The sequence below is a fragment of the Phalacrocorax aristotelis genome, chromosome 9 (assembly GCF_949628215.1).
Source record: "Phalacrocorax aristotelis chromosome 9, bGulAri2.1, whole genome shotgun sequence".
NCBI lineage: Eukaryota > Metazoa > Chordata > Aves > Suliformes > Phalacrocoracidae > Phalacrocorax > Phalacrocorax aristotelis.
In genome coordinates, this window is record NC_134284.1 from 34,004,962 (window position 1) to 34,018,091 (window position 13,130).

At 44.7% G+C, this 13,130-nt stretch overlaps 1 protein-coding gene and 1 non-coding gene across 2 annotated transcripts; one reads left to right on the forward strand and one right to left on the reverse strand.

Annotated features, from left to right (window-relative positions):
- Positions 1-1,786: 1,786 nt before the first annotated feature.
- TBPL2 (TATA-box binding protein like 2) lies at positions 1,787-11,983 on the forward strand. Its single transcript, XM_075103097.1, has 7 exons — positions 1,787-1,837; positions 4,827-5,230; positions 6,195-6,282; positions 7,332-7,423; positions 8,296-8,463; positions 10,053-10,147; positions 11,904-11,983. Exons 1-7 carry the CDS (start codon positions 1,787-1,789, stop codon positions 11,981-11,983), a joined length of 978 nt encoding a protein of 325 aa, XP_074959198.1.
- TRNAG-UCC (transfer RNA glycine (anticodon UCC)) lies at positions 1,903-1,974 on the reverse strand. The gene has a single exon. It is a non-coding gene; the product is annotated as a tRNA-Gly (tRNA).
- Positions 11,984-13,130: the final 1,147 nt, after the last annotated feature.

Consider the following 13,130-nt stretch of genomic DNA (forward strand, 5'->3'; position numbering starts at 1 on the left):
GGTTTGTATTTTATGTTCATCTCTGATGTAGCCTTTCTCACTTAAACACCATGGTTTGACCTCGCCATCTCAGGCTCACAAAATGCAGACAAATCTGTCCCCAGGAGCTGCAGGATGAACATATCTCTAGGGGATTCTGCAGCGCAATGAAGGGTTAATTAGACAAGGAAACTCAAGGTGTTATGGCTGCAATGTTACCAGGCAGGGCCACACCAGGGAAACACCACAACCACCACAATACTCCAGCTTCTCAACTTAAACACAGCAACAGCATTCACACACTGGGGAAGTGCTGATCTCTTGTCCCTGCAAGATGTCACCACGAGGACAAAACAAATTCAGCACAATACCTAAACAGGATGCTTTAGTTTTAACTGTCTTGAACTGGTCCAGCCTGGCTCCATCAGCCTCTGTAATTCAAGGTGCAACCTCTCAGAAAGTCCACTCCTTGCTTTGCTACCCGCCTCCTAGGTGTTCAGGGATAGGCTGTGTGATGTAAATCAACCTGCTTGAGGCTGAATTCTTCTGGGGCCAGAGGGATTTGGCACCTGTAAAGCACCAGGGCAGGATGTGCCCCAGAAGTACTGTGAAACCAGCCGTGCAGGCTGTGCTGAGAGGGAAGGATGCTCGTCAGCCACGTATGCTCTGCCCCACGGATAAAGGATACCAAACGAATCCTTCACACCTATGAGGCAGCAAGAAGAGCCTGGCAGCACCTCCCAAAAACCTGCTGCATGTCTGGGCTTTGACATCTTCTTCCAAAGGGTTTCTTCAGCTCAGCCAGCTGTTTGCAAGCAAATCTCACAGCAGAAAGCAAAGCCCTGTCTAGCAGAGCAACAAGTGCATTGATCATGGCAGTCAGCATATCCACCAGGCCAGACAGCGACAAGGATGCGTCCCCAGCTGCGCCTTTGCAGAAACCCATCCATCACCACGCAGCAACGGGACAGGAGAGAAGGAACAAGTCAGACAGCAACCGCTGGCATCGAGTCAAGCAGCGCCCAAGCCAAGCTGTGTCAGCAGCATGAGACTCCCACAGCATCAATCCACGAGGCACAACATGAACTCCCTCCTGGGAACATGCTGCCTCACACCCAGACTCTCCACACATGAGTCTTTTGAAAAGGGAATGGCCTTAAATAATCCCTCATGGGGGTAGCAGAAACAGAGACACCAGTGGGGAAATGTCTGCAAGGGGAAGACAGCAGTGATTGCAAGGAGTAATGGCTTTCTCTCCCTAAGCAGCATTAACAATGCTGGCCCACCTGAGATTAAGCCATTTCATTACAATACCTTGAGTTTGAGGTTTATAATTTTGGACTGGGGCTGCCTCAAAGCCAAAAGGGAGGCAGCTCATCCTGCAGGACCAGATGTTCCTTATTGCACTTGATGAGGCAGGTGGGAGAAATTAAGGGCACATTACACTTGCTCGCTAAAAAGCACTAACTACAGGTACTTTATCTTTGCAAGGTCTAAGTCACAGCTCTGACTCCCCATTTATTCTCAGCCCTGCAAAGCGGAGCAGGCTCAGGGGAGCTTGGGAGAGATGGTTGTGGTTCAAGTAAAGCCCATGAGAGCACCCTAATTTCTCTAGCCCTTCCACAGGATGGAGGAAACCCCTGTGGATAGCCCTACCAACGGCAGGTGAAAGGTTCAAAGAGGTAAAAATCACAGCCGGGAGAGATGGCAGTGCTCGGCCCTGCTCCCTGATGGGTGGCACCTGCCCCTTGGGGTTAAAGCTGGGCCTAAGGGGGTGGGTAGGGGGCCTAGGTGGGCGGCTGGGCTCATGGACGGCGCGTCGCTGCTGGAGCGGTACCTGGAGCGGTGCGGCGGGCAGGTAAGGAAGGGAAAAGGGGGGAGGAAGAAATAAAGACAACCCAAAAAAAACTTAACTTAAAAAGCTGCGTTGGCCGGGAATCGAACCCGGGTCAACTGCTTGGAAGGCAGCTATGCTCACCACTATACCACCAACGCCGCGCTGAAGGCTGTTCCCGGCCTGCGCCCCAAGTGCATCGCACCTGGCTGGGCTGGGGTGCGCGGGGGGCTCTGCTGCCCTGCGGGGTCCCCTCTGCCCCGGGCCGGCACCTCCATCCGGGCCTGAGCAGGGGAGCGGCGGGCTGTAGCGGTCCGGCGCTGCTGGCAGCACGGAGGAGCCCTGGAGGGGCTCTCTGCTGCGGGACGTCGGTCTTACCTGCTGCAAGGGGAGTGCTGCTGCCTCTAAACGCGGGCCGTGGAGTGCTGCAAGAGATAGCTTGTGTTCTGGGGTGTGTTGGCACTGAGGGGTGCCGGAGGCTCAGATATCTTCATGCTGGTTGGTAAATGTTTGCAAAAAATCTCTTTTTTTTTGTGTGTGTGTGTTTAGAACAGCTCTCCTGGTCTTGGGTGGTTGTAGAGACAATAGGGTGAGGGACTAGGGGAGGGCTGGACTCCACAGCTGAGCATCGTCTTCACCAGGGAACACAATTTCTTTACTTGCATCTTGTTGTAAACTACTTTCAGCTCAGAAAATGGGTTTAGCACAGGGTGTTTTAATCCAGAGACCTCCCAGTGGCAGTCAGTAAAGCCCTTTGAATACAGCCCTGTAAAGTACATAATGCGGTGAGGTATAACCAGGGTTTTACAAATGCTACTGAGCTTTTTGTATTTCAGACTTGTTGGGATGCTTGATAATAGCAGATGTGTGAGATATCACTGCAGAAAGAAAAAAAATCTAAGCTGGTTGCTTAAAGCAGCTGGATTTGGTTTAGGTGGACCTGGGTTGCAGGGATTCCTGCAGTGGAAGTGAAAACGGCAGTTTCCCCTCAAGCTGCCCCAAGCGTAGTGATCTCAGACAGGATCTATGTGTGAAATCTCCTTCCTGGAGCTGCTGGGAGATGTCCAAAGCTATGCAGCTGATGGGGCCTTCGGTGAAGTTAATTAACCTAGAGTCTATAGCAATAACCCTTGGCAGCCAGCCCAATACAAACATGGTCTTGTGCCCCCTTTCATAGCCTCTGAGCATCTGTCTAACAAGAAGGCAATCTTCCCCAGCACTTAACCCTATAAGGGGTTTTTCCCAGACAAATTATATGGAAACCTGATGAGAAAGAAACAGAAAGCAAATCTTCCTATCTACTTTATGCATTTTACTTTCTGTTGCTTTTCTTGATTTGTTGTTCAGTTGTTCAATGTTTCCAGCCTTACATACCCCTCACTTCTCCATCACCTTCCTTAAGCTGTGCCACAAACTGTCTGCTTTACCTCTGTTTTTTTAGTATTATATTTCATGTTCCCTGATGCCCCTAGTATGATGTGTAAGTAGTCCTACAGGATCGCAGTGATGAGGCTTCTTCTGTCCCATGTTTCCTGCGTCAGGGTTCACACTAAACTTTCCTAATTACCTCCTGTACAGCTAAGCCTTACTCCACTGGAGGTCTTGCAGAGACTGTGCCTTCCTTCCCCTGTTGCTATCTTGAAAAATATTTGTTTAAAACAGATGTGTTTTAGTTATTCCTTAGTATATTGTTATTTGTTAATGGTTAAACATTTGTATCTGACCTCTTAATTCTCAGACGGTGCTGTTGGACCCTGTTTTCCAAAGAGCCACAGGGTTAAGGAGTACCTGCATCTAGAAGGCAGTTTTAGAGTTTTGAATGTAGGTGTGTTCATGATGCTTTCAGAGCTTGACCTGATCGTGTCTGTATTCAAGGCAGTAAGGGTTCTCTGGGAGGATTTGTCACTTATGAGTTTTTTCCAAGTTGTTTGCAGGCAAATATACTGCAAAGTAGGAGCAGAGACCTCCTGTGTGCATGGCTGTGTCACTAAGTGAGCTGATTAGCAGAGGCCATAGAGCACAACTAGCTCAGGGCTGAAAAGCATTGATCTGGAAACCCTGCTCCCACTGGAGCTTGAGAAGTTGCTGCCAATGCGAGGCCTGTCTTGTGCACTGTTCCCTGTTCTGATTTGGACTTTTCAAGTCCTTTTGGCTCTCAAGCCCCAAAATGCCTAAATGAATGTAAAATCTCTTGTAGGGATCATCTAGTCCAAGCCATCACCTGCTGTGGGTATTGGCAGAAACAGCATTCTTGGAAGAAGCTTTCTGCTCACTAGAGGCTTGTGCCCTAACAGATAAGGGAATAAATCCTTTCCTGAACTGTTGCCTCCTCAGTATTATGATGCCTTTTAAATAGCTTTTAATAATAAATAGCTGATAAAGAAGGGCATTAGTATGCAAGAACTTGCTTGCAGATATGTCGCGTGCTTGAGCTGGGAAAGAAAGTTGGCTCTGCTGACTGTGTCTTGCTTAAATTAGTCTGGTGACCTCCAGTAGCTGAAAGAATAAGCTGCTTGTGATTCTGTGAGCTGCTGCCCTCTGTTGCACAAATCCAACACAACACTGACACTGTCCTCTGGTAGCAGGGAGAGGGAATAATAATATACTGAATGGGAGTTAATGGCAGCTGTCTGTCTTAGAAAAAACTCCCGAGTAATTATGTTATGTGCATACCTGAGGCACAACAAGGGCTGTGAAGGGCCAAGTGCCCACATTGTTCCTCCAGTCACTGCTGAAGGTATACAGTATTTCTCAGTTGGTGGTGTTACAGGAGTACCCTAGACTGCCTTTGAAGTGTGGTGGGAAAATGCACGTCTCCACTGTAGAAGTTACCTGGATTTTTATATGCTGATAGACAAGTAAATGACAAGCTTTCAAGTCTTAAGACTGTTCTTTGCTATAATATGTATGGGGGGAAATTATTTCAACTTCCTCCTTGAGTAGGAGATGAATCTTAATTTAGTCTCTCAGTTAATAATACAAGATCCTTAATGACACTTTTTCTTAATTCAAGGATGACGTCTCAACTAGTCCTCAGCTGTTTACTCCCATGAGCCCTTATGATGTAGACCTTCCTGTTCAAGCAACTGAAGATGTGTTGTTCAGTTCTCAATTTAACCAGCCCAAAGAGCTTCCAACAGACTTCTCCTCTGTGGATCTCAGCTTTCTCCCAGATATTACCCAAGATAAAGAACAAAATCCATCTGAAGATGGTCATGAAATGCAAAAAGAGCTTGATGGGTCAACATCGAGAAACGAGGACAGCAGTATCTTCCCGGATGAAAGCAGCTCGTCATATCCAGATGCAATTCAACCATCTCCTGGAGCATCTGACGTGTATCCTACTCTGACATCAATGGCTCCTATGACCCCAGTGACACCTACATCGGAAAGCTCTGGCATAGTTCCTCAGTTACAGTAAGTTTATGTATTATATAGGTAGCATACATAATAGTCATAGTTTTGCTTAAACTGCAAGGTACTGCTCTGACTTCTCACCTAGAGAACATAACAAGCATGGTTTGCTCTTAAATAAGCCCACCCAAAAAACTAGAGGGGCAGTTATTCCTCTTTGAGGAGAGGTGGAGCAAATGAACTGACAATATTGCAATACAAAAATATAAATGGCACAGAATAATACCCAGGTTAGCAAAAACAAGGGAGAGCTGACTTGATAAATATGGTGGGTGAGTGAGTATCTGAAATGCCTCTGGCTTGTTAAGGGGGAAAAGTCTCTTCTGGGAGACAGGAGATTAAGTGTTTGGTAGAAATTATTTATATACAGTATGTGTTGGCAGTTACTTCAGTCTGTAGAATGAAAAGATAAATAATACTTGAAAAGGAGGATCTCCTTCAGCAAGGAGAATGTTAAGGATGACAGCAGGCTCCAGGGGTTTAAAGATGACAGTCTGCTTTTGAGTGCAGAAATGCTCTGAACTGAGCAAGGGAAAGGGGCGTGAAAAGAAGCGTGAGAAATTCTGGCCTTGTTAAAAGATCCTGCCCTGATAGAACAGCTATGGAGTAGGTTATACCTGTAGAGAATAACATGCCCTTATTACCTTAGGAGTGCTGTAGTAACTCTGCAAACACTCTGTAATGATTCAATTCAAACCTGTAAAAGACTTCAGTGATGTAGTTATTGGAAGACTTAGTATTCAGGGACTAATAATTTCCTACCTTGTTATATCTCAAACTGTAATTTTGGTATTGAATTACTTAAGTTTTGCCAAAAGTAGCTTAATGCTAGAGTGGGAAAGAGGCAAGCAGGAAATGAGTTGATGGCAATTATTAATTGGTGTGTGAATTCACATTAAGCTAACAATGTTGGGGGCTGGCTCTGCAGTGACTTTTGCAATAAGAAAATTCCTCTCTCATTCCTCAGGAATATAGTGTCAACTGTAAACTTGGCTTGTAAACTAGATCTGAAGAACATAGCTCTGCATGCCAGAAATGCAGAGTATAACCCAAAGGTAAATCTTAAGGACTCTTAAGCTTACCCCCTTGCTCCCCTTTGACAGTGCTGCTGGAGTCTAACATGCAGATTCACCATAAGCTTTGTCCCTTTTCTGATAGCACTGTCTTTGACCCATGGGAGAAAGACATAAAATTCTGCAACTTGGGCCTGCTGAATTAAAAGAAATATAGGGGACCAGAAGGAGATGTTTTGCTTTGAATAAAGCCCTAGCAATGAGATGTTACCAAGCTGTTCAAGAAAGGAGATGAACTCATAGAATCTTTAAGGTTGGAAAAGGCCTCTAAGACCATCAAGTCCAACCCCCAACCCAACACCCCCAGGCCTAAACAACACCACCTCCTAAACCATGGCCCCAAGTGCCACATCTGCATGTGTTTTGAACCCCCCCAGGGATGGTGACTCCCCCACCTCTCTGGGCAGCCTGTGCCAATGCCTGACCACTCAGTAAAGACATTTCTTCTGATATCCATCTATACCTCTCTGACACAGCTTGAGGCCACTTCCTCTCGTCCCGTCACTGGTGACCTGGGAGAAGAGACTAACCCCCCCCTCACTCCAGCCCCTCTCAGGCAGCTGCAGAGAGCGAGAAGGGCTCCCCTCAGCCCCCTCTTCTCCAGGCTAAACCCCCCCAGCTGCCCCCCAGCACACTTGTGCTCCAGACCCTGCCCCAGCCCCGCTGCCCTTCTCCGGACACACTCCAGCACCTCCATGTCCTCCTTGTCCCGAGGGGCCCAAACCTGAGCCCAGCATTTGAGGTGGGGCCTCCCCAGTGCCGAGCACAGGGACCCCATCCCTGCCCGGCTCCTGCTGGCCACACCAGGGCTGACACAAGCCTGGGTGCTGGTGGCCTCCTTGGCCGCCTGGGCATTGCTGGCTTATGCTCAGCCACCACCCCCAACCCTTTACCCTCAGGTGGTAAATGAACACCTAATAAAAGCAAATACGTGCTGTGTTGAGCTTTGACAATTCTTGAAAGAATTAACAGAAATACAACATTGGCTAAATCCTTCAGCTGGACTGTGAGGTCTTCCTTCAAATTTGTAGAGGTTTGCTGCTGTGATCATGAGAATCAGAGAACCAAGAACAACAGCCCTCATCTTCAGTTCAGGAAAAATGGTCTGCACAGGAGCAAAAAGGTATCTTTTTGTTCTTCCTTCCCTTTAAAGGTCTGGGTCTTGCAGCTATGCCTATATTCTGATGAAAAATGTCAGAAAACCTTGTTTAAACTGTCTAGCAAAGGGCTGTCATAACTGCAAGAAAAAAAATGAAGCACTGGTATTGAAAATGGCTAGTTTTCTTCATGATGGCAGTTTAGTAATTACTGAACCAACCGCATGCTTCTGTCCCTGAATATAGATTGAGCTGAGCAGACATCAGCAGAAAAGCTGCTAAAATGCCCAGGAATTGTTAAGGGGTTATTTGCATTTCTCACTGATTTTAAAGTGAATTAGGACATAACTTGTGTCTGTCAAGTTTCTCTTCAGTGTCTGTGTTCGCCAGTCAACATATTTGCCTCTAGAGAAGCAAAGATTATGTCTGTAGCTCTTTTCCTCAAGTTCAGCAGCTGCCTTGATTCTTTTTTTTTTCTCTCCCTAAACTCAGTGAGATAATGCATTAACTTGCAGCTTAGGAGACCTCTTCTCCAACCCCTGCCACCATCCCAAACTAGCTAGATGATTGTAGTAGTGTCTGCAGCCTACCTCTTGGATCGGCTCTGAGAAGCTGTTGTAAGGAACTGAGAGAGAACCCTCTGAAGAGGGGAACTCCTGGGTGATGCAGTGGAGTCCAGTGTGCTCAAATAGACCACAGCAAAGTGAATGACAGAAGTGCCTTTTTCCTTTCAGCAATCTGAAATGGTTCTGGGGATGGAGGCTTGCTATTTTAAGCAGTAGCATTTTTTTTTTTCTGGAGGACAGATGAGCATGGTGGTGGCTGTAAACTGACTTCCAGCTTGAGAGCAGAAGAAAGCACTAATCAAAGCTGCTTTCTCCTTCTGCTCTTCCTTCAGCGAAGAGCAATCACGGCTCGCAGCCAGGAAGTACGCGCGTGTGGTGCAGAAGCTTGGGTTCCCTGCCAAGTTCCTGGACTTCAAGATACAGAATATGGTTGGGAGCTGTGATGTGAGGTTCCCCATCCGGCTGGAAGGCTTGGTTCTAACTCACCAGCAGTTCAGCAGGTATATGGAAGTCAGAGTTACAACCCCATGCAAATTGGAGCAGTGCCTTTGTAAGCTGCAAACAGGCCCAAATTCTGAGGCTGTACAAGCCTGGCACAAGAGTAATTAACTGGATATTGAATATCGAGCGTGTCTTTTGCTCACCAAAAGACATGCTCACTGGTTCAGCAAGCAGGAAACAGCTGTAGATGTGATGTGTGACAATAAAGATAGTAAGGTTTATCTTCTGTAATAACTTCTATTCTGAGTGGGGCATAGGCCAAAAGAGCCCTCATCTTAATTGCCAGGATGATGTACTACAGTAAAGTAAAGCTTCCAGTGCTTGAAACAGTGACACAATTAAACAGTGAAAGGCTCTGCGAAATTACCCTCCTGTGTGGTGTTCACTGCTTCCTCCTTGCAGGGCACCAAAAACACCAGCTTTAGAAACCTTGCGACTGAGAGTGTAGTGCACAAGTGTTCAGTTGCTTCTGGGGTAAACTGGAGACATGTTAGAGCTGGGTGAGATGAAGGGCTGAAGAACTGCGAGAATCTTCTAGGTTCTTTGCTCCGTTGGTTAATGAAGAGGTTCTCTTTTGTAAAAGCTTTCTTTCTGAATATTGTGGTTTGACACAGTCTTTGTTGCTGTATGTCAGCAGAGAAATATGCACCGGCTATTTTCATTAATCTGAGCAGTGCTGGTGATCAGGATTTTACTAGTCCCCTGTTACTGCCAAGTGCAATATCAAACCTTGGTGGGTATCTATCTTCACTGCAGACCATGTCAACAAGAAAGTAACCAGTCTTGATTAAACACTTCATGCTTTATTTGAGCAGCTCTTAAGCTACTTGAACCTGGTCTATGCCCTTGCTCCATTGTGAACCTTTAATACTAAGCAGGCCACTTAACTCCCATCAAAGCAGATGCTTATCTTCAAGGATAAGGCTCCTAACCTCCAGGCATGAAGTCAGACTCCAGCTGCAAAATACATAACTGAAAACAGTGTTTTTCTGGGATATCGCTTCGGTTCTTTCTGTCTGGATGTATGTTAGCCATTATTTTGAAAGTAAACCTCTAGTTGAGCAATGGGTGTGCTGTGCCTTCAAGATGGGCTTGTTCAAAACTAGTTATTGCCATCACTGAGGAAAGGATGAAGATTTCAGCGCTGACAAAATCAAAATCCAGTTGACTTTTATTTGCACTGCATGTAATATTTTGCATTTAATTTGAGGACTAAATATATATTAAAGATTCACTTGGCTGTCATCTTGTCTTAGTCACACAAGATGCTTCCTGATAAGGGCTCTTTGCAGACTACGAAGGATTTGAGTACTGTTTGAAGATTACAATAGTGGTTTCAATGCTATGGAAAATCAGATTCGGAAGTGGCTCAGAAGTCTTTAAGCATGAAGAACTCCTACCAGCTCCAGCTGGGATTACCAGGTTTCTCTTGAAGATGTCTAAACCTGGCCTGCCTTCCTCTGGGTAGCTAGCTAAAATCTGTGGGTTTAATTACTCTATTGTTAGCATAACTAAACAGCACTTCATGTGTGCAACACTGAAACGGTACTTGCATTTTACTAATCTTAACCTGCTTGCTTTGAAACAGCTATGAACCCGAGCTATTTCCTGGCCTCATTTATAGGATGGTCAAACCAAGGATAGTGTTACTTATCTTTGTGTCGGGAAAAGTTGTACTGACTGGTAAGTGGTCTTCCTCTGTATATCTATAATCAAGTGCTATCGCATCTTCTGAGAAAGCATTTAAATTGAACATAAGCTAAACTAGTATCTTGCCACAGTAAAGCTACTCAGTGATCTTTCTAATGCCCACTGCTGCTTATCTGTGTTCTGCAGAGAACAATATTGGTATTGTTGCACTAGAATCTCATATTGCTTCATATACTGTCTCCAATTTCGATGTTGTTAAACCTGAGTATCTTTATTTTATTCAGAGCATAATGCCATGTGTCAATGTACAGAATCCCAACAGGATGCCGGCATGCTAGTAACTACTCAGTCACTTAAATACAAATATCCCAATAAGCAATTTAAAATCACTTGGACAGGAAGCAAATTACTTAAAACACTTCACTGACTACATTTATTAGGGATTATTAGAGGAAAGGGTGGAGAGCTAAGAAATTGTTCCAGAGTGTTTGGCAAAACACTCATGAGACAAAAGCCTTGCTGCGTAAGTGTGTTCAGCAGCTATCTGTACCCCAGATCCTGTGCTAAAAAAGTGAATTCCTGAGTGCGTGTTCCTAATGTGTGTTTTTGTAAAGCTCATTAAAATACTTTTGTTCAGATGTATTGAAAAGTAAATGGTATTTGTTCCCAGAGGACCTGAATGCTGTATGTATATTCACAACACAGCTCCGAGGTATGTGAAAGACAAAAGAGAAGTACCTGCCTTAGCCAGAGATTCTCAGAGTGGTAAATCAAGAATGAGCTCACTAACTGAAGAATGGGGCTAAGCTTAAAATGCTTTCCCCTCCAATGTTCCTCCACCATCTTCTTGGGTCCAGTAAAATCATACCGGCCAGTTCCATTCCACTGATACTTGCATTTTTGGGTACATTATTTGCAACCCCCTTGAGTGTGCAGGAGGCCCAGAAGGACTAAAGCAAGTCCTTGTCTAAATGCTGGGCCTAACTGTAATGACAAGACTGAATTTGCTGAGCTGTGAGGGTTGTTTTCCCTACTCAAGGAAGTAACTTTACTTTTGAAAGTAAAAGTTGCAGTAATGCAGATGAATTGATCATGCCCAAATATGTTCTGAGGGGAAGGTTTACACATTCATCCCGAGTGCCGCTTCATCCAACTGCTAGTTCATTGAAACAAGTTTTTCTTGTAGCTAACGTTTATTACACTAGCATGGTAGTGTCGCTGGCAAGGAATGTCCCTGCCTACTGCAATACCGTTGGTGTACAAGGCTTGGCATTAAAGATTTGCTTGCAGCAAGACGGAGAAGGCTGGCCTTGAGACCACAGGTGCCCTAACAACGCTTAAAAATAAAAAAGCTTTTCAGAACTAGAAGAGGGGAATCCTCAAACTGTGGATCAACTTCCAGTATTGGAATAAATGTTTCTATCTTTCCGCTTTATCAACAGGCAGAGCTGTTACTGTTAAGCAGATAATACCATGGTTGTTCTCTGTTGCTTTTTCCTTTTTCAAAGCCCGTGTTTGCACCTATCAAGAGTAGCCGACTGCTGTTTCGGTTCCACAGATCAAACAAAACTAGTCTAGTCTTAAAGCAAAGCAAGCTAGGAATTGTTCCTTGTGAGGCAGCTCCAGTATAATAGACATTATGCCTTAAAGTAATATTAACTCACTCTTAAGGTTGCTTTTAAACTCCTGTGTCTCTTCATGGTTTGTAATATTATCATTAGGTTTGAGCTGCATTCAGTTATTCTCAACACTTAATTCTTAACCTGTTTTTTCCTAAATGCCTTTCTAGGAGCAAAAGAACGTTCTGAAATCTATGAAGCATTTGAGAACATCTACCCCATTCTAAAAGGTTTCAAGAAAGCATCATAACATGGCCCATAAAGCAACTAAGAATAATGTGTGGGTTTGTATTACTATGCACGGAACAGTAGCAAGGGTATTCCTAGACCCAACTGTATGGTTGTGGATTATTAAGCAAATAATGCTATTCAGAAAGGCATCAGCATTTACAGCATTCGGCAGCTTGTGAAATGGGGTGGTTTTCTTGCTTTCAGATTAGCTGTCTGTAATCCACTTGAGTTCTGACAGCTTCTGTCAAACTGAAAAAAAAAAATCTGTCAAATGAATGTACTTTTAATAGAATGAACGTTAAGGTGGCACTTAAAAGTATTTTGTAATGGGAAATGATGTGTCTTTTCCCCTGTTGAAAAGGTGAATCACCATTGCACTTCAAACTAGCTTTAAGTGTACTGAAACCTAGCTCCTGCAATGTTGTTATTCTCATGTTGAAACTCAAAATACATTTTTGTCTACAATATAGCTTACAAAATCCGGCATGACTTGACTTCAGCATTTTGAAGACAGTGATTGTAGAGGATGTATACCAAATCCCTCTGATCCTACTGGTTGGATAAACTCTTGTGTGTAATGCTCCCTCCAGAGTAGACATTCAGGGCCCCTGACAGTGCTGGAACATACCTAGAAAGTCTGTGGGCAGAGGGATAACTAAGCAAATTATCTAATTTGTCATTAACACAAATTAGTTTTTAACAAAATGGTACCCACTTATAGTACTGAAGTCTCATCAGATGATGGGAGCTTGCTGCTTGGCTCAGACACAAATGTCTTGGTTAGGAATGACCTTTAAAATGGACTTGGGGAAAATACAGTGGGGTTCTTGTGTTTTGTTTTATTTCCAAGTGAACTCAAGGCTTCCTTTGCAAAAGGTGTCATGCTCAGACCAGTGATGTGACTAAAAACAGTGTAAAGACTATCCTCAGACTGTTCTGTACCTCATGTGATGCCCTGGAAGCAAGGTGATTTTTTTCCAGAGAACAGGGCTTTGGTTCTGCTGGGGTTTGTCTTGTGTCCTCCCCTTGTTTCCTGCTGAAGATAGGACAAATCTGTCAGGGAACTCCCTGAGCCACTAGAGGTTGCTGTTAGATGACTTACTTGTAACCCAGGCCAAAAGTTACATCTGTCCTTGGGAAAACACAACATGGGCAATGGCTTAATA